Here is a 25,000-nt window from a genome sequence, read left to right as displayed (position 1 = left end):
CTAGGAACAGTGGGTTAACTGGTCTAGGAACCGTGGGTTAACTGGTCTAGGAACAGTGGGTTAACTGGTCTAGGAACAGTGGGTTAACTGGTCTAGGAACAGTGGGTTAACTGGTCTAGGAACAGTGGGTTAACTGGTCTAGGAACAGTGGGTTAACTGGTCTAGGAACAGTGGGTTAACTGGTCTAGGAACAGTGGGTTAACTGGCCTAGGAACAGTGGGTTAACTGGCCTAGGAACAGTGGGTTAACTGGCCTAGGAACCGTGGGTTAACTGGTCTAGGAACAGTGGGTTAACTGGTCTAGGAACAGTGGGTTAACTGGTCTAGGAACAGTGGGTTAACTGGTCTAGGAACAGTGGGTTAACTGGTCTAGGAACAGTGGGTTAACTGGTCTAGGAACAGTGGGTTAACTGGTCTAGGAACAGTGGGTTAACTGGTCTAGGAACAGTGGGTTAACTGGTCTAGGAACAGTGGGTTAACTGGCCTAGGAACAGTGGGTTAACTGGCCTAGGAACCGTGGGTTAACTGGCCTAGGAACCGTGGGTTAACTGGTCTAGGAACAGTGGGTTAACTGTCTAGGAACAGTGGGTTAACTGGTCTAGGAACAGTGGGTTAACTGGTCTAGGAACAGTGGGTTAACTGGTCTAGGAACAGTGGGTTAACTGGTCTAGGAACAGTGGGTTAACTGGTCTAGGAACAGTGGGTTAACTGGTCTAGGAATAGTGGGTTAACTGGTCTAGGAACAGTGGGTTAACTGGTCTAGGAACAGTGGGTTAACTGGTCTAGGAACAGTGGGTTAACTGGTCTAGGAACAGTGGGTTAACTGGTCTAGGAACAGTGGGTTAACTGGCCTAGGAACAGTGGGTTAACTGGCCTAGGAACCGTGGGTTAACTGGTCTAGGAACAGTGGGTTAACTGGTCTAGGAACAGTGGGTTAACTGGTCTAGGAACAGTGCCTTGTTCAGGGGCAGAACGACAGATTTGTACCATGTCAGCTCGGGGATTTGAACTTGCAACCTTTCGGTTACTAGTCCAACGCTCTAACCACTAGGCTACCCTGCCGCCCCAATCAATCAGAATAAACCAAATTACAACACAATCAAAACAAAACTACATTTCTTATTGGGAAACACAAACACAAAGCAAAATGCAGGGCTATCTGGCCCTAAATCGACAGTACACCGTGGCTAACAATTTGACCATGGTTACTGATCAAAACCTTAGAAAAACCTTGACAAAGTACAGGCTCAGTGAGCACAGCCTTGCCATTGAGAAGGGTAGACACAAGAAAACCTGGCTCCCTGTAAGAGGAAAGGCTGTGCAACCACTGTACAACAGCAGAACCTGGCTCCCTGTAGAGGAAAGGCCGTGCAACCACTGCACCACAGCAGAACCTGGCTCCCTGTAGAGGAAAGGCTGTGCAACCACTGCACCACAGCAGAACCTGGCTCCCTGTAGAGGAAAGGCTGTGCAACCACTGCACCACAGCAGAACCTGAGACGGAGCTGCATTTCCTGACAAAATGTCAACTATATAAAACAATTAGAGTGTAATTTCCCCAAATTTAAAACCCTTATTCAAGGTTTCAAAGACCTCTCTGATGAGGATAGGCTACCTGTCCTGTTGGGGGAGGACGCAGAGAGCTGTGGGTTGGCAGCGCACTACATTGCTGCCTGCCATAAGATGAGGGACAGTGTCTGACAGACCAATCAACCTACACATGTCCTCTACTGTATACTTATTGCTATTGTTCAATGCATGGTTATTTTGACCCTTAGTTATTGTGGTTACTGTTGACAGAGAGAGACAGAGAGACAGAGAGAGACAGAGAGACAGCAGCAGGGATAAAACCGTGGAAAGACCAGAAAGAAAGAGCGAACAGCAGGAGACAGGCTCGAATAAGAAAAGCCTGGCAGGAGAGAAGGAAAGAGAAAACTCACAACAGAGCTCGACAGGCTAACCCAACCCACACCAGCCTAGGTAGGAACAGATCCCAGCACCACAAGAGAGCTAGACAGGCCAACCCAACCCACACCAGCCTAGGTAGGAAGGGAAGGAAGAGAGTTAGATTGGTTGAAAGAGAAGAAGCAGTGTGATACAATAAGAAGACATACTGTTTCTGTTCATCCAGACGGCTGTATCGCTGATTCTGTCTTCACAGAGAGAGAAAACAAAACAGAAATATAAAACAACATGGGGGAGGTCAGCTCGGGATATTCCTGGAGGAGAAACCAGTGATCAACTGTTCAGGTTAAAAAAATTATTATAATAATCACAAAAATCAGGAAGATCAAGTTCAGTTCTCTTTACAGTGACAGAGGACCTTCGACTGGGGTGAGACATAGATATGAGAAACCTTTTCAAACAGCTGGACAAAAGTCTGAGTATTTTCTGGGAGGTATTAGTACCAAAAGACCAGAACTCTACTCTGTAAATGGCTGCTAATATGGTTGATGAGCAAACCAATCAAGACAGAAATGCATTAAGCCTAGACGTTAAGCCAAAATGGGATTCACCGTCTGTCTGCACGTCCTGCAGACATGCAGCTGGGTAAACAACAGGCCTATCTATGGAACACTGTGTCATTATCCACTTAGTAGAGCAGAGTTAGACAGGAGACAAACGGAGTCCCAGTCAGCACCTCAGTCATGGGACTAATGTCTAGTCTCCTCATCTACGTGTTCTCTCTCCATTACAAAAGTAGACCTTTGGCCTAGAACTCTCTCCCGCTGTCCCTCTCCCTGCCTTCCTCCCTCGGTCCATCCGTCCCTCTCCCTGCCTGCCTCCCTCCTTCCCTTGGTCGGTCCCTCGGTCGGTCCATCCCTACCCCCCCCCTCCCTCGGTCCGTCCCTGCCTCCCCCTCCCTCGGTCCGTCCCTGCCTCCCCCTCCCTCGGTCCGTCCCTGCCTCCCCCTCCCTCGGTCCGTCCCTGTCCCTCGGTCGGGTTCCTGTCCCTCCCTCCCCCTTGGTCCGTCCCTGCCCCTCCCTCCCCCGGTCCGTCCCTGCCCTCGGTCGGGTCCCTGTCCCTCCCTCGGTCCGTCCCTGTCCCTGGGTCCGTCCCTGTCCCTCCCCCTCCCTTGGCCAGTCCCTCCCCCTCCGGCACCCTCCCTCCCTCCCCCTACCATCTCTCTCCTCCCATAGCTAGCCCTGAGTCATGACTGTAGTCCTATGGAGTTAGATGCTATCAAATATCCAGCTGTGCAAATAGTGGGAAAACATCAGCTAGATAAACAAACATGACATCTGAAGGAAGGTTCAGCTGTTCTGCAGAGTATTTAAAGTGATGGAGTGTAACCATGTCATGTTTGCAGATTCTAGGAGTTCGATGAGTTGAAAGCAAAGTGTATTGTCCCTTTTTTACCCACTGTCCTCTCTGGCAGATGACTCAACTACTTCCTTTGACTCCCGAGCACACTGGCTCTTTCTTGATTCGTCTTTCCCTAATTCCTCACGTCCTTCTCTCCTCACCTCCTCGGACCTTCTCCTCCCCTGTGCTTTAAGAAGGAGACCAGGAAGTGGGATGCCAGGACAACTAATTGGGAATGAGACATTGTCATCGGGAGTCAAAGGTAGTAGTTGACTTGTTCATCAAATCAAGATTTGGATACTGCATTAGTGACCCAACCTCATTACTGACTACTAACCTGGCTTAATTACTGACTAATGACCTCATTACGGACTACTGACCTCATTACTGATCTCATTACGGACTACTGACCTCATTACTGACCTCATTACGGACTACTGACCTCATTATTGACCTCATTACTGACTACTGACCTCATTACTGACTACTGACTACATTACTGACTACTGACCTCATTACTAACCTCATTAGTGACTACTGACCTCATTAGTGACTACTAACCTCATTACTGACTACTGACCTCATTACTGACTACTGACCTCATTACTGACTACTGACCTCATTACTGACCTGGCCTCATTACTGACTACTGGCCTCATTACTGACTACTGGCCTCATTACTGACTACTGGCCTCATTACTGACCTCATTACTGACTACTGACCTCATTACTGACTACTGACCTCATTACTGACTACTGGCCTCATTACTGACCTCATTACTGACTACTAGCCTCATTATTGACTACTAGCCTCATTACTGACCTCATTACTGACTACTGACCTCATTACTGACCTGGCTTCATTACTGTCTACTGGCCTAATTACTGACCTGGCCTAATTACTGACTACTGACCTCATTACTGACTACTGGCCTCATTACTGACTTGGGCATTTTGAAACACTCCATAGAAGGGCTACATATCCCTGAAAACAGTAGTACTGTACAGACTGCATGATTTTGATTGGCTTTGCCTGGGGAAAAAAACAGTAAGAAAAGTGATGATTATTCCTAGTTCCTCCATTTGCCCAACATCTGTCTCTCTGTCTGTCTGAGGACAGTAAACTCTGCTGTGCGTAAACTCTGACCCAGTAGAAGCTGTCCATCTCATGGCCTGGCTAGTCTAGGTTCTAATCTAGCTTCTTTTCTCCCTGCTGGCATCCTCTCTCTGTCTTTTCTCCCTGCTGGCATCCTCTCTCTGTCTTTCTCCCCACTGGCCTCATCTCTCTGTCTTTCTCCCCACTGGCATCCTCTCTCTGTCTTTCTCCCCGCTGGCATCCTCTCTCTGTCTTTCTCCACTGGCATCCTCTCTCTGTCTTTCTCCACTGGCATCCTCTCTCTGTCTTTCTCCACTGGCATCCTCTCTCTGTCTTTCTCCCTGCTGGCATCCTCTCTCTGTCTTTCTCCCCGCTGGCATCCTCTCTCTGTCTTTCTCTCCACTGGCCTCATCTCTCTGTCTTTCTCTCCACTGGCATCCTCTCTCTGTCTTTCTCCCCACTGGCATCCTCTCTCTGTCTTTCTCCCCGCTGGCATCCTCTCTCTGTCTTTCTCCCCTGGCATCCTCTCTCTGTCTTTCTCCCCGCTGGCATCCTCTCTCTGTCTTCCTCCACTGGCATCCTCTCTCTGTCTTTCTCCCCGCTGGCATCCTCTCTCTGTCTTTCTCCCCGCTGGCATCCTCTCTCTGTCTTTCTCCCCGCTGGCATCCTCTCTCTGTCTTTCTCCCCGCTGGCATCCTCTCTCTGTCTTTCTCCCCGCTGGCATCCTCTCTCTGTCTTTCTCCCCGCTGGCATCCTCTCTCTGTCTTTCTCTCCACTGGCCTCATCTCTCGGTCTTTCTCTCCACTGGCATCCTCTCTCTGTCTTTCTCTCCACTGGCATCCTCTCTCTGTCTTTCTCTCCACTGGCATCCTCTCTGTCTTTCTCTCCACTGGCATCCTCTCTCTGTCTTTCTCCCCGCTGGCATCCTCTCTCTGTCTTTCTCCCCGCTGGCATCCTCTCTGTATTTCTCCACTGGCATCCTCTCTCTGTCTTTTCTCCCTGCTGGCATCCTCTCTCTATCTTTCTCACCGCTGGCATCCTCTCTCTGTCTTTTCTCCCTGCTGGCATCCTCTCTCTGTCTTTTCTCCCTGCTGGCATCCTCTCTCTATCTTTCTCCCCGCTGGCATCCTCTCTGTATTTCTCCACTGGCATCCTCTCTCTGTCTTTTCTCCCTGCTGGCATCCTCTCTCTGTCTTTCTCCACTGGCATCCTCTCTCTGTCTTTCTCCCCGCTGGCATCCTCTCTCTGTCTTTCTCCACACTGGCATCCTCTCTCTGTCTTTCTCCACTGGCATCCTCTCTCTGTCTTTCTCCACTGGCATCCTCTCTCTGTCTTTCTCCACTGGCATCCTCTCTCTGTCTTTCTCCACTGGCATCCTCTCTCTGTCTTTCTCCACTGGCATCCTCTCTCTGTCTTTCTCCACTGGCATCCTCTCTCTGTCTTTCTCCACTGGCATCCTCTCTCTGTCTTTCTCCACTGGCATCCTCTCTCTGTCTTTCTCCCCGCTGGCATCCTCTCTCTGTCTTTCTCCCCGCTGGCATCCTCTCTCTGTCTTTCTCCCCGCTGGCATCCTCTCTCTGTCTTTCTCTCCACTGGCCTCATCTCTCTGTCTTTCTCTCCACTGGCATCCTCTCTCTGTCTTTCTCCCTGCTGGCATCCTCTCTCTGTCTTTCTCCCCGCTGGCATCCTCTCTCTGTCTTTCTCCCCGCTGGCATCCTCTCTCTGTCTTTCTCCACGCTGGCATCCTCTCTCTGTCTTTCTCCACTGGCATCCTCTCTCTGTCTTTCTCCACTGGCATCCTCTCTCTGTCTTTCTCCACTGGCATCCTCTCTCTGTCTTTCTCCACTGGCATCCTCTCTCTGTCTTTCTCTCCACTGGCATCCTCTCTCTGTCTTTCTCTCCACTGGCATCCTCTCTCTGTCTTTCTCCCCGCTGGCATCCTCTCTCTGTCTTTCTCCCCGCTGGCATCCTCTCTCTGTCTTTCTCCCCGCTGGCATCCTCTCTCTGTCTTTCTCCCCGCTGGCATCCTCTCTCTGTCTTTCTCCCCGCTGGCATCCTCTCTCTGTCTTTCTCCACTGGCATCCTCTCTCTGTCTTTCTCCACTGGCATCCTCTCTCTGTCTTTCTCCACTGGCATCCTCTCTCTGTCTTTCTCTCCACTGGCATCCTCTCTCTGTCTTTCTCCCCGCTGGCATCCTCTCTCTGTCTTTCTCCCCGCTGGCATCCTCTCTCTGTCTTTCTCCACGCTGGCATCCTCTCTCTGTCTTTCTCCACTGGCATCCTCTCTCTGTCTTTCTCCACTGGCATCCTCTCTCTGTCTTTCTCCACTGCCATCCTCTCTCTGTCTTTCTCCACTGGCATCCTCTCTCTGTCTTTCTCCACTGGCATCCTCTCTCTGTCTTTCTCCACTGGCATCCTCTCTCTGTCTTTCTCTCCACTGGCATCCTCTCTCTGTCTTTCTCCCTGCTGGCATCCTCTCTCTGTCTTTCTCTCCACTGGCCTCATCTCTCTGTCTTTCTCTCCACTGGCATCCTCTCTCTGTCTTTCTCCCCGCTGGCATCCTCTCTCTGTCTTTCTCCCCCCTGGCATCCTCTCTCTGTCTTTTCTCCCTGCTGGCATCCTCTCTCTGTCTTTTCTCCCTGCTGGCATCCTCTCTCTGTCTTTTCTCCCTGCTGGCATCCTCTCTCTATCTTTCTCCCCGCTGGCATCCTCTCTGTATTTCTCCACTGGCATCCTCTCTCTGTCTGTTCAATAAATCAGAAAATCCCATAAAAACATATATATATTTTTTTAAACAAGTAGTCTGTCTGGACATGTATTCTCTGGTAGAACACAAAGCACTGGCGTTATATCAGGCTGCAAAGCTAACGAGAGTTACAACAGCCAGGTCTTCTACTTCTCCAAAAGAAGCAGAGATCACATTCTAAAGGCTGCAGTGTGGTGATATACCTGTCTGCGTCAGTCACCAACGCCAAGCGGCCGTAGTCCCACGCTACCTTTCTCAAGATGGAGAACACAAACAGGAGTACCTGGGAATGCCACACACACACACACACACACACACACACACAAACACACACACACACACACAAAATCAAAAATCGGTCACATACACATATTTAGCAGATGTTATTGCGAAGTGTAGCGAAAATTCTTCTGTTCCTAGATCCAGTGTTGCAGTAATATCTAACAGTACACAACAACACACACAGATCTGAAAGTAGAAGACCGTGGCGCTAGAAGCAGAGCTCCCCATGTCTGTAGGCGCCATCTCACTACGGTCTTCCATAGAGAGGGAGAGGTCCCAATGTACACACACACACAGAGACGGTAGCTAGCTATTACACAATACATTAGTAAAGCAAGGTGTTATTCCAACTGCTTTCCTGTATTTACATATACAGAATCAGAATCAGAACCAGTTAGACACACTACCTAGTGGTTACATCTGTCCCGTGGGGCCCTGGGTATTCCTTGAACCAGGAACAACACTGGACCTAAGGTATAGGTTCCAGCCAACTAGAGTTTTTTTCCCAGACCAGATGGTCAGTAAAAAAATAAAACCTCTTGGCCCTATTAAATATTCATCTGAATTTGATGTATAAAAATAACTACAAATAAAAGACAACGATGGACAATAAAGCTGTATCGATACAAAACCAGGAAGAAGTGACTCACCAGGAAGCACATGAAGTCGAGTGCGAGGACGGTGGGCACCCCTCCGAAGGGCAGACCCTGAAGCACGGTGGATCGGATACGGGCGGTGTAGCAGTAGTCCCTGGAGGTCTTACCCCCACCGGAGGTGTTGCTCTGCTGGGCAGGGCAGTCAGCCAGGCCCCTTCCGGGACACAGAGCCCCCTGGACCACGGCCCCCCACCCCACCACACCCACCACCACCGTCAGCAGGACAGACATGCTGAGGCTTCAGCTAGGATTCAGCTCCACACTCACTGCGGCATCTTAAACACCTGGAGGAAAATGAGAATTCAGTTAGGAATCAGCTCCACACTCACTGTGGCATCTTAAAAATGGGGCAGCATGTAGCCTAGTGGTTAGAGCAGGTAGCCTAGTGGTTAGAGCAGGTAGCCTAGTGGTTAGAGCAGGTAGCCTAGTGGTTAGAGCAGGTAGCCTAGTGGTTAGAGGCAGGTAGCCTAGTGGTTAGAGGCAGGTAGCCTAGTGGTTAGAGGCAGGTAGCCTAGTGGTTAGAGCAGGTAGCCTAGTGGTTAGAGCAGGTAGCCTAGTGGTTAGAGACAGGTAGCCTAGTGGTTAGAGCAGGTAGCCTAGTGGTTAGAGCAGGTAGCCTAGTGGTTAGAGCAGGTAGCCTAGTGGTTAGAGGCAGGTAGCCTAGTGGTTAGAGGCAGGTAGCCTAGTGGTTAGAGCAGATAGCCTAGTGGTTAGAGCAGGTAGCCTAGTGGTTAGAGGCAGGTAGCCTAGTGGTTAGAGGCAGGTAGCCTAGTGGTTAGAGCAGGTAGCCTAGTGGTTAGAGACAGGTAGCCTAGTGGTTAGAGCTGGTAGCCTAGTGGTTAGAGCTGGTAGCCTAGTGGTTAGAGACAGGTAGCCTAGTGGTTAGAGCTGGTAGCCTAGTGGTTAGAGACAGGTAGCCTAGTGGTTAGAGGCAGGTAGCCTAGTGGTTAGAGACAGGTAGCCTAGTGGTTAGAGGCAGGTAGCCTAGTGGTTAGAGGCAGGTAGCCTAGTGGTTAGAGACAGGTAGCCTAGTGGTTAGAGACAGGTAGCCTAGTGGTTAGAGCAGGTAGCCTAGTGGTTAGAGCAGGTAGCCTAGTGGTTAGAGACAGGTAGCCTAGTGGTTAGAGCAGGTAGCCTAGTGGTTGGAGACAGGTAGCCTAGTGGTTAGAGCAAGTAGCCTAGCGGTTAGAGCAGGAAGCCTAGCGGTTAGAGCAGGAAGCCTAGCGGTTAGAGCAGGAAGCCTAGCGGTTAGAGCAGGAAGCCTAGCGGTTAGAGCAGGAAGCCTAGCGGTTAGAGCAGGAAGCCTAGTGGTTAGAGGGTAGGGCCAGTAACCGAAATGTTGCTGGATCGAATCCCCGAGCTGAAAAAGGCTTTTAAAAAAAATCTGCCCCTGAACAGGCAGTTAACCCACTGTTCCCTGGTAGGCCGTCATTGAAAATAAGAATAGGACGCCCTGCAGCCTCCGTCGATTTGGGAATTTGATGCTCCCTGACTGTCTGGCATTCATTGTTGGGTGATTTTTTTTATCTGGACACAAGAAACTGCATGAATGTAGATACTAGAGGTCGGCCGATTAATCAGAATCTGCTTTTTTTTGGTCCTCCAGTAAATCGGTATCGGCGTTGAAAAATCATAAATCGGTCGACCTCTAAAAAGATACATAAATCATTCCTACAGTTTCTATTTGGTTTTCGTCATTTTCCAGTACAGTATATTGGGTTTGTAAGAAGTAGTCCACTATGTAGGGAACAGGGTGTTATTTGGGATGCAATCTATCGCTTTCTTTTCACTGGTTGAGAAGAGTAGGTTGTCTCCTCTCTGGGTTGACTGTGGTCTGTGTGAACCCTGTACCCTCTATTGGCCCATTGTTCTCCATCAGCCTCCCCCTCCCTCCCTCCCTCTACGTCAGGGTGATGATGTCACAGCGTTCCAGGAGGAGGATAATTGGGTTAGTGTTTGGACACATGAGCAGCGTTTGGGTAATCCAGTGTGCGTGACCATTTTGGTGCTGTCAAAAAATGTGATTTCCACACTAGGAGGTTGAAATAAAACACTGAAAATTATGATAATACCCTTTTTGTGTAAGAGCTGTCTGGAAAAAAAAAAAAATCCTGGAATTTCTGCCTGTTCAGATGAGATGGAATTTTTTGGCCCAGATCATGACATCACAATCTGATCTGATTATTCTGTCCAATGAAGAGTCATCTTTTATTTGCATATGTATCCTCCTACCTTTAAGGGGTAAGCAGGGTAGGCTCTAGAGCAGGGATTATCAACTACATTCAGCCCTGGGATGATTTTATTCTTGAGTGGATGGTCAGGGGGTCGGTACATAATTTAAAATCATTTGCAGGCAGCAAATTGACCGCAAGAAGCCCAAACAGATATAATATTTGACTGGGGAGAAAAAAAACAGTCAAATCTTGCTTACACAATTGTATACGATCACGTCTCTCTATTATGTGTGGTAATACTTGAGAACAGATTCCCAAAATTAAAATAACTTGGATCTGCTGAAACAGATTGTATAGGATCCTACTATCCCCTATTAAAAAGATAGTAGGACCCTATACTATCCCCTACGAAACAGATTGTATAGGGTCCTACTATCCCCTACGAAACAGATTGTATAGGGTCCTACTATCCCCTACGAAACAGATTGTATAGGGTCCTACTATCCCTTATTAAAAAGATAGTAGGACCCTATACTATCCCCTATGAAACAGATTGTATAGGGTCCTAGTATGCCCTACGAAACAGATTGTATAGGGTCCTACTATCCCCTAGGAAACAGATTGTATAGGGTCCTAGTATCCCCTACGAAACAGATTGTATAGGGTCCTAGTATCCCCTACGAAACAGATTGTATAGGGTCCTAGTATCCCCTACGAAACAGATTGTATAGGGTCCTAGTATCCCCTACGTAACAGATTGTATAGGGTCCTAGTATCCCCTACGAAACAGATTGTATAGGGTCCTAGTATCCCCTACGAAACAGATTGTATAGGGTCCTAGTATCCCCTACGAAACAGATTGTATAGGGTCCTAGTATCCCCTACGAAACAGATTGTATAGGGTCCTAGTATCCCCTACGAAACAGATTGTATAGGGTCCTAGTATCCCCTATGAAACAGATTGTATAGGGTCCTAGTATCCCCTAGGAAACAGATTGTATAGGGTCCTAGTATCCCCTAGGAAACAGATTGTATAGGGTCCTAGTATCCCCTACGAAACAGATTGTATAGGGTCCTACTATCCCCTACGAAACAGATTGTATAGGGTCCTAGTATCCCCTATGAAACAGATTGTATAGGGTCCTACTATCCCCTATGAAACAGATTGTATAGGGTCCTACTATCCCCTATGAAACAGATTGTATAGGGTCCTACTATCCCCTAGGAAACAGATTGTATAGGATCCTACTATCCCCTATGAAACAGATTGTATAGGGTCCTAGTATCCCCTAGGAAACAGATTGTATAGGGTCCTAGTATCCCCTATGAAACAGATTGTATAGGGTCCTAGTATCCCCTATGAAACAGATTGTATAGGGTCCTAGTATCCCCTATGAAACAGATTGTATAGGGTCCTAGTGTCCCCTATGAAACAGATTGTATAGGGTCCTACTCTCCCCTATGAAACAGATTGTATAGGGTCCTAGTATCCCCTATGTCACAGATTGTATAGGGTCCTAGTATCCCCTATGAAACAGATTGTATAGGGTCCTAGTATCCCCTATGAAACAGATTGTATAGGGTCCTAGTATCCCCTATGAAACAGATTGTATAGGGTCCTACTATCCCTTATTTCTCTAGCCTCTAAACAGACAGCTTCATCGACCAGGTTCCTGTTCAGCAGGGAAACAGAAATTAGCCCAGGTAGTGCCTCCCTGTTTCGGTGTGTTCTCTTCCAATTTGATACCTAACGAACGCTAGCCCAGACCTGATTGGGTCGACTACGACGTCTTCCTACAACTGACGACACACTCGCCGCGCATAACAAGCTCAGACTGAAGTAGAGAATATCACAATAGCAAAGTGCCTTAATAAATCACATGACCCAGAAGAAGAAAATCGACCTGATCAGATCTACTGAGTCATATTATTATCATCCTCCGCATTTTATTGGACCAGGACCCACAGTAGTGCACTAGGCCTATATAGGGAATAGGGTGCCTATATAGGGAATAGGGTGCCTACATAGGGAATAGGGTGCCTACATAGGGAATAGGGTGCCTACATAGGGAATAGGGTGCCTACATAGGGAATAGGGTGCCTACATAGGGAATAGGGTGCCTGTATAGGGAATAGGGTGCCTGTATAGGGAATAGGGTGCCTATATAGGGAATAGAGTGCCAATATAGGGAATAGAGTGCCAATATAGGGAATAGGGTGCCTACATAGGGAATAGGGTGCCTATATATGGAATAGAGTGCCTATATATGGAATAGAGTGCCAATATAGGGAATAGGGTGCCTGCATAGGGAATAGGGTGCCTGCATAGGGAATAGGGTGCATATATAGTATCAGCCAACTGTCCACCTCCTACAGTATCAGCCAACTGTCCACCTCCTACAGTATCAGCCAACTGTCCACCTCCTACAGTATCAGCCAACTGTCCACCTCCTACAGTATCAGCCAACTGTCCACCTCCTACAGTATCAGCCAACTGTCCACCTCCTACAGTATCAGCCAACTGTCCACCTCCTACAGTATCAGCCAACTGTCCACCTCCTACAGTATCAGCCAAATGTCCACCTCCTACAGTATCAGCCAACTGTCCACCTCCTACAGTATCAGCCAACTGTCCACCTCCTACAGTATCAGCCAACTGTCCACCTCCTACAGTATCAGCCAACTGTCCACCTCCTACAGTATCAGCCAACTGTCCACCTCCTACAGTATCAGCCAACTGTCCACCTCCTACAGTATCAGCCAACTGTCCACCTCCTACAGTATCAGCCAACTGTCCATCTCCTACAGTATCAGCCAACTGTCCACCTCCATGCCTATCCACCTCCTACAGTATCTTCCAGGCCTATCCACCTCCTACAGTATCCTCCAGGCCTATCCACCTCCTACAGTATACTCCAGGCCTATCCACCTCCTACAGTATCCTCCATGCCTATCCACCTCCTACAGTATCCTCCATGCCTATCCACCTCCTACAGTCTCCTCCAGGCCTATCCACCTCCTACAGTCTCCTCCAGGCCTATCCACCTCCAGGCCTATCCACCTCCTACAGTCTCCTCCAGGCCTATCCACCTCCAGGCCTATCCACCTCCTACAGTATCCTCCAGGCCTATCCACCTCCAGGTCTATCCACCTCCTACAGTATCCTCCAGGCCTATCCACCTCCTACAGTATCCTCCAAGCCTATCCACCTCCTACAGTATCCTCCAGGCCTATCCACCTCCTACAGTATCCTCCAGGCCTATCCACCTCCTACAGTATCCTCCATGCCTATCCACCTCCTACAGTATCCTCCAGGCCTATCCACCTCCTACAGTATCCTCCAGGCCTATCTACCTCCTCCAGGCCTATCCACCTCCTCCAGTATCCTCCAGGCCTATCCACCTCTTCCAGGCCTATCCACCTCCTCCAGTATCCTCCAGGCCTATCCACCTCTTCCAGGCCTATCCACCTCTTCCAGGCCTATCCACCTCCTCCAGGCCTATCCACCTCCTCCAGGCCTATCCACCTCCACCAGGCCTATCCACCTCCACCAGGCCTATCCACCTCCACCAGGCCTATCCACCTCCACCAGGCCTATCCACCTCCACCAGGCCTATCCACCTCCACCAGGCCTATCCACCTCCACCAGGCCTATCCACCTCCACCAGGCCTATCCACCTCCACCAGGCCTATCCACCTCCTCCAGTATCGGGTGCACAACCTCTACTGGGCCTAGTCTATACACTGACTGACTATATGACAGTATCGGCTGGAGGCCTTCAACCTCTAGGCCTATCCACCTCCTCCAGACCTATCCACCTCCTCCAGACCTATCCACCTCCTCCAGACCTATCCACCTCCTCCAGTATTGGCTGGAGGCCTTCAACCTCCAGACCTGGTGTTGTTTTCTTCCGTTTAAGAAACATTTTTCAACAGAACCGTCAGAATGATCCCCCACCGCACACAGAGTTAACTTTCATAGCAGCAACATACAACCGCCATCATCACTTTGCTCGTTGTATAATTGTCTCACTCTTCCTCTCACCTTTTCCCTTCGCTTGTGGACTTGTGCACAACACAACACGTCGTCTGTGACCTGGCGGAAAAACCTCTCCAAACCAAACCTTCATACCATAAACGCTACACAGCCTACATTGTTGTCACCATATTAACTAAAGGTCATAGTCAACAAAGCTACTAGAACTAATGAGTTCGTAAACCCGCTACAATGAAGTAGTACAGCAAGCAGTTTATCAGTTATTCCGGCGGGGCCCCGGTGGCAATACATGAATAAAAGTGAAAGCTTACCTTGACTGATGAGTTCCAGTGTTGATAAGAATAGTCGTAGCCAGCTAGCTAACATAGCATCCCTCTGTTGGATAGCCTTATTCAGCTAGCTAACATAGCATCCCTCTCTGTTGGATAGCCTTAGCCAGCTAGCTAACATAGCATCCCTCTCTGTTGGATAGCCTTAGCCAGCTAGCTAACATAGCATCCCTCTGTTGGATAGCCTTATTCAGCTAGCTAACATAGCATCCCTCTCTGTTGGATAGCCTTATTCAGCTAGCTAACATAGCATCCCTCTCTGTTGGATAGCCTTAGCCAGCTAGCTAACATAGCATCCCTCTGTTGGATAGCCTTATTCAGCTAGCTAACATAGCATCCCTCTCTGTTGGATAGCCTTATTCAGCTAGCTAACATAGCATCCCTCTCTGTTGGATAGCCTTAGCCAGCTAGCTAACATAGCATCCCTCTGTTGGATAGCCTTAGCCAGCTAGCTAACATAGCATCCCTCTGTTGGATAGCCTTAGCCAGCTAGCTAACATAGCATCCCTCTCTGTTGGATAGCCTTAGCCAGCTAGCTAACATAGCATCCCTCTGTTGGATAGCCTTAGCCAGCTAGCTAACATAGCATCCCTCTCTGTTGGATAGCCTTAGCCAGCTAGCTAACATAGCATCCCTCTGTTGGATAGCCTTAGCCAGCTAGCTAACATAGCATCCCTCTGTTGGATAGCCTTAGCCAGCTAGCTAACATAGCATCCCTCTGTTGGATAGCCTTAGCCAGCTAGCTAACATACATAGCATTCCTCTCTGTTTGAGTCAGGTTGTTGAGCTAAACTAGCTAGCTAAGCAAGTGAAAATAATAACGAAATCTCTCTCCAATTTTGGGAGAAATTAATTTGTAAAAAATAAAACGTAACACAGATAGATAGGCTAGGTACCTCCGATACAATTGCTTGCGAAAGTATTCACCCCCTTGGCATTTTTCCTATTTTGCTGGAATTAAAATATATATTTTTTTTTTGGGGGGGGGGGGGGGGGGTTGTATCGTTTGATTTACAAAACATGCCTACCACTTTGAAGATAAAAAAAATGTGAAATGTGAAACAAACAAGAAATAAGACAAAAGAAAAATAACTTGAGCGTGCATAACTATTCACCCCCACATACTCAATACTTTGTTGAGTCACCTTTTGCAGCAATTACAGCTGCAAGTCTCTTGGGGTTTCTCTATAACCTTGGCACATCTAGACACTTGGATTTTTGTCCATTCTTCAAGGCAAACTGCTCCAGCTCCTTCAAGTTGGATGGGTTCTGCTGGTGTACAGCAATCTTTAAGTCATACCACAGATTCTTAATATAATTGAGGTCTGGGCTTTGACTAGGTCATTCCAAGACATTTAAATGTTTCCCCTTAAACCACTCAAGTGTTGCTTTAGCAGTATGATTAGGGTCATTGTCCTGCTGGAAGGTGAACCTCCATCCCAGTCTCATATCTCTGGAAGACTAAAACAGGTTTCCCTCAAGAATTTCCCTGTATTTAGCGCCATCCATCATTCCTTCAATTCTGACCCAGAGCATGATGCTGCCACCACCATGCTTCACTGTTGGGATTGTGTTTTCGGGGTGATGAGAGGTGTTGGGTTAGCGCCAGACATAGCATTTTCCTTCTTCAGAGTTATCTTTGGTCTCTTTGATGCCCTCCTTGCCTGGTCCCTGAGTTTTGGTGTGCGGCCCTCTCTTGGCAGGTTTGTTGTGGTGCCATATTCGGCATTTTTTTTATAATAGATTTAATGATGCTCCGTGGATGTTCAAAGATTGATATTTTTTTATAACCCAACCCTGATCTGTACTGATCTGTATAACCCAACCCTGATCTGAGCTCCTTGGTCTTCATAGTGCCGCTTGCTTGGTGGTACCCCTTGCTTAGTGGTGTTGCAGACTCTGGGGCCTTTCAGAAAAGGTCTATATATACTGAGATCATGTGACACTTCGATTGCACACAGGTGGACTTTTAACTAATTATGTGACTTCTGAAGGTAATTGGTTGCACGCACCACTTGTCCATATTTTACATTTTTTAAACAACTTGTTTTTTTTTTTTCATTTCACTATTTTGTGTATGTCCATTACATGAAATCCAAATATAAATCCATTTAAATGTCAGGTTGTAATGCAACAAAATAGGAAAAACGCCAGCCTATGAATACTGAATACTGAAATGAATACTTTTGCTAGGTACCACAGATATACAGGCCTGGTAAGTGCACCCTGTGAATGACTCCGCATGGAAACAGTGCGACTGGGCTACCACCGTCACCAAGCTAGCCCACCTGACCTGGAGCCGGTTGCCATGACACCACCGCCACGTTCTGCCAGAGATTCTCACAACAGTATAAACAAAAGGAGCATGGAGGCAATGGGGGAGACAATCACATGCTGAGCACTGGTTAAACTAAATTCACCGTCTGCTAGATGGGTAGAGTCAATGGGCTGATTGCTCGTCTACTGGCCTGACTGGCTCAAGAGAATCTGTGTTGTGGGCTGGGGAGGATAAGCTAGATCGGGCGTCCACAACCCTGTTCCTGGAGAGAAACCCTCCTGTAGGTTAACTCCATCCCTGTTCCAGGAGAGAAACCCTCCTGTAGGTTTTAACTCCAACCCTGTTCCTGGAGAACTACCCTCCTGTAGGTTTTAACTCCAACCCTGTTCCTGGAGAGAGACCCTCCTGTAGGTTTTAACTCCGACCCTGTTCCTGGAGAGAAACCCTCCTGTAGGTTTTAACTCCAACCTCAGTTGTAACTAACCTGGTTCATCTTATCAAACAGCTAATTAATAGAATCAGCTAGATTAGGTGTGAAGTGAACCCAATCAGGTGTGTTAGATTAGGTTTGGAGTGAACCCAATCAGGTGTGCTAGATTAGGTTTGGAGTGAACCCAATCAGGTGTGTTAGATTAGGTTTGGAGTGAACCCAATCAGGTGTATTAGATTAGGTTTGGAGTGAACCCAATCAGGTGTATTAGATTAGGTTTGGAGTGAACCCAATCAGGTGTATTAGATTAGGTTTGGAGTGAACCCAATCAGGTGTGCTAGATTAGGTTTGGAGTGAACCCAATCAGGCCCCCGAGGACTGGAGTTGTCTCTTTTGCCCCAGCCAACACACCTGACTCCAATAATCAACTAATCATGAGCTTCAGTTTAGAAGGCAATTAGTTTAAAATCAGCTATGTTTGCTAGGGATGGGGAAAAAGTGGGACACGACCAGAGGACTGGAGATGCCCATCCCCGGGCTTGATAGAATGGAAGAACAATGAGGCTAAGAAAAGGTTTGTTCAGTGGAATACTCAGACATGTTTTGAGTGGAGTGAACAATCTCTTGAAGGAGTATTTGTAGCAGCCTGTAGCAGCCTGTTGGCCTATAAACCTGTAGCAGCCTGTTGGCCTATAAACCTGTAGCAGCCTGTTGGCCTATAAAGCTGTAGCAGCCTGTTGGCCTATAAAGCTGTAGCAGCCTGTTGGCCTATAAAGCTGTAGCAGCCTGTTGGCCTATAAAGCTGTAGCAGCCTGTTGGCCTATAAAGCTGTAGCAGCCTGTTGGCCTATAAACCTGTAGCAGCCTGTTGGTCTATAAAGCTGTAGCAGCCTGTTGGAATATAAACCTGTAGCAGCCTGTTGGCCTATAAAGCTGTAGCAGCCTGTTGGCCTATAAACCTGTAGCAGCCTGTTGGAATATAAACCTGTAGCAGCCTGTTGGCCTATAAACCTGTAGCAGCCTGTTGGCCTATAAACCTGTAGCAGCTTGTTGGCCTATAAACCTGTAGCAGCCTGTTGGCCTATAAACCTGTAACAGCCTGTTGGCCTATAAAGCTGTAGCAGCCTGTTGGCCTATAAACCTGTAGCAGCCTGTTGGCCTATAAACCTGTAGCAGCTTGTTGGCCTATAAACCTGTAGCAGCTTGTTGGCCTATAAACCTGTAGCAGCCTGTTGGCCTATAAACCTGTAGCAGCCTGTTGGCCTATAAACCTGTAGCAGCTTGTTGGCCTATAAACCTGTAGCAGCCTGTTGGCCTATAAACCTGTAACAGCCTGTTGGCCTATAAACCTGTAACAGCCTGTTGGCCTATAAACCTGTAACAGCCTGTTGGCCTATAAACCTGTAGCAGCCTGTTGGCCTATAAACCTGTAACAGCCTGTTGGCCTATAAACCTGTAGCAGCCTGTTGGCCTATAAACCTGTAGCAGCCTGTTGGCCTATAAACCTGTAGCAGCCTGTTGGCCTATAAACCTGTAACAGCCTGTTGGCCTATAAACCTGTAGCAGCCTGTTGGCCTATAAACCTGTAGCAGCCTGTTGGCCTATAAACCTGTAGCAGCTTGTTGGCCTATAAACCTGTAGCAGCCTGTTGGTCTATAAACCTGTAGCAGCTTGTTGGCCTATAAACCTGTAGCAGCCTGTTGGCCTATAAACCTGTAACAGCCTGTTGGCCTACCAGTCAGGACTGTAGACCACTCAAGTATCGATGCAGCCTACTAACTAGTTTGGTTCTCAATCTGTTTGTTTTGAACCATCTGGTTGGGACCAGAGTGAGAATCAGCTGGGACCAGAGTGAGAATCAGCTGGGACCAGAGTGAGAATCAGCTGGGACCAGAGTGAGAATCAGCTGGGACCAGAGTGAGAATCAGTTGGGACCAGAGTGAGAATCAGCTGGGACCAGAGTGAGAATCAGTTGGGACCAGAGTGAGAATCAGCTGGGACCAGAGTGAGAATCAGCTGGGACCAGAGTGAGAATCAGCTGGGACCAGAGTGAGAATCATCTGGGACCAGAGTGAGAATCATCTGGGACCAGAGAGAATCAGTAGGGACCAGAGTGAGAATCAGCTGGGACCAGAGTGAGAATCAGTTGGGACCAGAGTGAGAATCAGTTGGGACCAGAGTGAGAATCAGTTGGGACCAGAGTGAGAATCAGCTGGGACCAGAGTGAGACTCAGCTGGGACCAGAGTGAGAATCAGTTGGGACCAGAGTGAGAATCAGTTGGGACCAGAGTGAGAATCAGCTGGGACCAGAGTGAGAATCATCTGGGACCAGAGTGAGAATCATCTGGGACCAGAGAGAATCAGTAGGGACCAGAGTGAGAATCAGCTGGGACCAGAGTGAGAATCAGTTGGGACCAGAGTGAGAATCAGTTGGGACCAGAGTGAGAATCAGTTGGGACCAGAGTGAGAATCAGCTGGGACCAGAGTGAGACTCAGCTGGGACCAGAGTGAGAATCAGTTGGGACCAGAGTGAGAATCAGTTGGGACCAGAGTGAGAATCAGCTGGGACCAGAGTGAGAATCAGCTGGGACCAGAGTGAGAATCAGCTGGGACCAGAGTGAGAATCAGCTGGGACCAGAGTGAGAATAAGCTGGGACCAGAGTGAAAATCGTTGGGACCAGAGTGAGAATCAGCTGGGACCAGAGTGAGAATCAGTTGGGACCAGAGTGAGAATCAGCTGGGACCAGAGTGAGAATCAGTAGGGACCAGAGTGAGAATCAGTAGGGACCAGAGTGAGAATCAGTAGGGACCAGAGTGAGAATCAGCTGGGACCAAAGTGAGAATCAGCTGGGACCAGAGTGAGAATCAGCTGGGACCAGAGTGAGAATCAGCTGGGACCAGAGTGAGAATCAGCTGGGACCAGAGTGAGAATCAGCTGGGACCAGAGTGAGAATCAGTTGGGACCAGAGTGAGAATCAGTTGGGACCAGAGTGAGAATCAGCTGGGACCAGAGTGAGAATCAGTTGGGACCAGAGTGAGAATCAGTTGGGACCAGAGTGAGAATCAGCTGGGACCAGAGTGAGAATCAGCTGGGACCAGAGTGAGAGCCATCTAGACAGGCCATCTAGACAGACAGGCCATCTAGACAGACAGGCCATCTAGGCAGACAGGCCATCTAGACAGACAGGCCATCTAGGCAGACAGGCCATCTAGACAGACAGGCCATCTAGGCAGACAGGCCATCTAGACAGACAGGCCATCTAGGCAGACAGGCCATCTAGGCAGACAGGCCATCTAGGCAGACAGGCCATCTAGGCAGACAGGCCATCTAGGCAGACAGGCCATCTAGACAGACAGGCCATCTAGGCAGACAGGCCATCTAGACAGACAGGCCATCTAGGCAGACAGGCCATCTAGGCAGACAGGCCATCTAGACAGACAGGCCATCTAGTCAGACAGGCCATCTAGACAGACAGGCCATCTAGGCAGACAGGCCATCTAGGCAGACAGGCCATCTAGGCAGACAGGCCATCTAGACAGACAGGCCATCTAGGCAGACAGGCCATCTAGGCAGACAGGCCATCTAGACAGACAGGCCATCTAGACAGACAGGCCATCTAGGCAGACAGGCCATCTAGGCAGACAGGCCATCTAGGCAGACAGGCCATCTAGGCAGACAGGCCATCTAGACAGACAGGCCAGATAACAACTGCTCTATCAGTCCAACTATACAAAACAAGAAGTAGGCAGTCTTCAAGAACATGCCTTATGAGCCAAATATAGCCTTAACTGTCTTGCCCCATCATAACCCCAAAATATAGGCCTAGGGTTGTTTGAAAAGACTGCTAACCTCTTTGTCTTGCATAATATGAGTGTTCAGGTAAATGAAATTACCATTTGAGGTTTAACAGCTGTAAATATTACAGATTGTACCTTAACATAAACATTTTTTTTAAAGTGTAACACTTCATTAGAGGGTCACTTTAATTTAGATAAAAACAGTGTGTTTATCTCTTTGGTCACTTCACTTTAACTAGAAGTCTCCCCCAGTATGGGCTGGAAGGGATTCAACGACTGTACGGCTGGATTGGAACCTTATCAAATATATTTAAGGTTTTCTAAAAACACTCAACTGATTAGCATCCAGTTGTGTGACATCGTGGTAATCCAGAAGGATCTATTACAAAGCATGATCAATGAGTTAGCCAGCTACCAGAAATAACTATAGATTTTCTGGTTCGTAAAGAAAGCTACATTTAGATGTGTTCTTGGTGGTGAATTAAGTAGACCATGTAGACTAATTAACTTTTTTATTTTTTATTAAAAAGTAACAAACGTTATAATATTTAGGCAAGTTAGCAGGTTAACTCCTTGATCCTGCTTTGTGGTATAAACCTCTGTGTTACTAGGCTAACTCAAGACCTAGCTTTGTACAGCAGTAATGTTGATGTCCTTAAATGATTGACAGGCTATGAATTGACCCACAAGGCCAATAGCTCCTATTCTGCCCTATTCTAGATTATCATCAGCCTAGAAATGTAAAATTTGATTTGACTACCGCCCCGTAGCACTCACTTCTGTTATCATGAAGTGCTTTGAGAGACTAGTCAAGGATCATATCACCTCCACCTTACCTGCCACCCTAGACCCACTTCAGTTTGCATTCCGCCCCAACAGGTCCACAGACGATGCAATCGCCATCAAACTGACCTATCCCATCTGGACAAGAGGAATACCTACGTAAGAATTCTGTTCATTGACTACAGCTCAGCATTCAACATCAAGGACATCAACCACCCGAGTCACTGCCTGTTCACCCCGCTATCATCCAGAAGGCGAGGTCAGTACAGGTGCATCAAAGCTGGGACAGAGAGACTGAAAAACAGCTTCTATCTCAAGGCCATCAGACTGTTAAACAGCCATCACTAACAGATAGGCTGCTGCCTACATAGAGACTCATATCACTGGCCACTTTAATAATGTTAACATATCTTACATTACTCATCTCATATGTATATACTGTACCTTATACCATCTACTGAACCATGCCTATGCTGCTCATCCATATTCATATGTACATAATCTTATTCCATCCCTTTAGATTTGTGTGTATTAGGTAGTTGTTGGGGAATTGTTAGATTACTTGTTAGATATTACTGCACTGTTGGAACTAGAAGCACAAGCATTTCGCTACACTTGCATTAACATCGGCTAACACCATGTGAATGTGACCAATAAAATTTGATTTGAATTTGAAGAGGGTACAGCCAGGCACTGGTGCGTGCGGTTGAGTCCATTTCTGTGGTAACATGGACTCTTAATAACAACATGATGAAGCTTTGCTGCTCCTTGCTGAAACAAGCAAGGTCTTGTAGCAAACGAATCTTCAGTTGCCTAGGCAACACCGCCAACAATGCAACAGCAGTAAACATAGAAATAGAATAAATAGAACAGGCTTGGAACCTCTAAGACTGGAAATGTGTCTTGTAAACGCATGGGTCCACTCACAATGGCTGCCTGGTATTGTGACGCAATCATTTCCATGGTGACGTAGAATGTTCATTCAAATGATGTTAAGTGATGTGGCTCATGCAATGTTGAACAATGTTGCAATAGAATGTATGTTGAATCAACAAACGACAGCACATTGATGGGTACACTTCCTGCTTTTACTTCCTGCTTTGTTTCTATCGGCACACTCGCAATAGCCACCAGTCAACCCATTATGCCATGATTGATTTGAATGACTACGCAGTTTTATTCATTATATGGCAGCACATGTTGTCAGGAGCAGAGCGTTGCAGTCCTTGACACACACCTGTGCGCCTGGCACCTACTACCATACCCCCGTTCAAAGGCACTTCAATATTTTGTCTTGTCCATTCACCCTCTGAATGGGACACATACACAATCCAGGAGTTGCAGTTTACTGCAGAGATGGCCTGCAAAGTAATGTCATACTTTCCAGGTCCATACCCAAACAGTTCGAACTACTAATTTTGAAAATTACTCTCTCCAGAAATAAGTCTCTCACGGTTGCCGCCTGCTACCGACCCCCCTCAGCTCCCAGCTGTGCCCTGGACACCATTTGTGAATTGATCGCCCCCCATCTAGCTTCAGAGTTTGTTCTGTTAGGTGACCTAAACTGGGATATGCTTAACACCCCGCCAGTCCTACAATCTAAGCTAGATGCCCTCAATCTCACACAAATCATCAAGGAACCCACCAGGTACAACCCTAACTCTGTAAACAAGGGCACCCTCATAGACGTCATCCTGACCAACTGGCCCTCCAAATACACCTCCGCTGTCTTCAACCAGGATCTCAGCGATCACTGCCTCATTGCCTGTATCCGCTACGGAGCCGCAGTCAAACGACCACCCCTCATCACTGTCAAACGCTCCCTAAAACACTTCTGTGAGCAGGCCTTTCTAATCGACCTGGCCCGGGTATCCTGGAAGGACATTGACCTCATCCCGTCAGTTGAGGATGCCTGGTCATTCTTTAAAAGTAACTTCCTCACCATTTTAGATAAGCATGCTCCGTTCAAAAAATGCAGAACTAAGAACAGATACAGCCCTTGGTTCACCCCAGACCTGACTGCCCTCGACCAGCACAAAAACATCCTGTGGCGGACTGCAATAGCATCGAATAGTCCCCGTGATATGCAACTGTTCAGGGAAGTCCGGAACCAATACACGCAGTCAGTCAGGAAAGCTAAGGCCAGCTTCTTCAGGCAGAAGTTTGCATCCTGTAGCTCCAACTCCAAAAAGTTCTGGGACTCTGTGAAGTCCATGGAGAACAAGAGCACCTCCTCCCAGCTGCCCACTGCACTGAGGCTAGGTAACACGGTCACCACTGATAAATCCATGATTATCGAAAACTTCAATAAGCATTTCTCAACGGCTGGCCATGCCTTCCGCCTGGCTACTTCAACCTCGGCCAACAGCTCCGCCCCCCCCGCAGCTCCTCGCCCAAGCCTCTCCAGGTTCTCCTTTACCCAAATCCAGATAGCAGATGTTCTGAAAGAGCTGCAAAACCTGGACCCGTACAAATCAGCTGGGCTTGACAATCTGGACCCTCTATTTCTGAAACTATCTGCCACCATTGTCGCAACCCCTATTACCAGCCTGTTCAACCTCTCTTTCATCTCGTCTGAGATCCCCAAGGATTGGAAAGCTGCCGCAGTCATCCCCCTCTTCAAAGGGGGAGACACCCTGGACCCAAACTGTTACAGACCTATATCCATCCTGCCCTGCCTATCTAAGGTCTTCGAAAGCCAAGTCAACAAACAGGTCACTGACCATCTCGAATCCCACCGTACCTTCTCCGCTGTGCAATCTGGTTTCCGAGCCGGTCATGGGTGCACCTCAGCCACACTCAAGGTACTAAACGACATCATAACCGCCATCGATAAAAGACAGTACTGTGCAGCCGTCTTCATCGACCTCGCCAAGGCTTTCGACTCTGTCAATCACCATATTCTTATCGGCAGACTCAGTAGCCTCGGTTTTTCGGATGACTGCCTTGCCTGGTTCACCAATTACTTTGCAGACAGAGTTCAGTGTGTCAAATCGGAGGGCATGCTGTCCGGTCCTCTGGTAGTCTCTATGGGGGTGCCACAGGGTTCAATTCTCGGGCCGACTCTTTTCTCTGTGTATATCAATGATGTTGCTCTTGCTGCGGGCGATTCCCTGATCCACCTCTAC

The 25,000-nt window shown here is 48.0% G+C and overlaps 2 protein-coding genes across 4 annotated transcripts in view; one reads left to right on the top strand and one right to left on the bottom strand.

Annotated features, from left to right (window-relative positions):
- tmem63ba (transmembrane protein 63Ba) overlaps nucleotides 1-25,000 on the bottom strand; it is a 101,729-nt gene that overhangs the window by 65,099 nt on the left and 11,630 nt on the right. For 2 of the 3 annotated variants that reach the window (XM_031798706.1, XM_031798705.1), the window contains exons 2-4: nucleotides 8,079-8,368; nucleotides 7,350-7,429; nucleotides 2,114-2,152 (exon numbers count right to left, since the gene is read on the bottom strand). In XM_031798706.1, the coding sequence (XP_031654566.1) occupies nucleotides 2,114-2,152; nucleotides 7,350-7,429; nucleotides 8,079-8,315 (356 nt within the window). In that variant the 5' untranslated portion in view covers nucleotides 8,316-8,368. The remainder of the gene's footprint in view (nucleotides 1-2,113; nucleotides 2,153-7,349; nucleotides 7,430-8,078; nucleotides 8,369-25,000) is intronic. The other variant, XM_031798707.1, reaches the window with a different exon arrangement.
- On the top strand, nucleotides 12,834-13,994 carry LOC116355547 (dynein heavy chain-like). The gene has a single exon (XM_031799981.1). The coding sequence runs from the start codon at nucleotides 12,834-12,836 to the stop codon at nucleotides 13,992-13,994; it is 1,161 nt and encodes a 386-aa protein (XP_031655841.1).

Source organism: Oncorhynchus kisutch, linkage group LG20, assembly GCF_002021735.2.
Source record: "Oncorhynchus kisutch isolate 150728-3 linkage group LG20, Okis_V2, whole genome shotgun sequence".
In the NCBI taxonomy this organism is placed as follows: domain Eukaryota; kingdom Metazoa; phylum Chordata; class Actinopteri; order Salmoniformes; family Salmonidae; genus Oncorhynchus; species Oncorhynchus kisutch.
Note: the sequence above shows the minus strand (reverse complement) of the source record. Positions and strands in the feature narration are given on the sequence as shown.

Coding starts and splice junctions, on each gene's coding strand:
- LOC116355547 (XM_031799981.1), top strand. CDS start 12,834: ATGTCCACCTCCTACAGTATCAGCCAACTGTCCACCTCCTACAGTATC.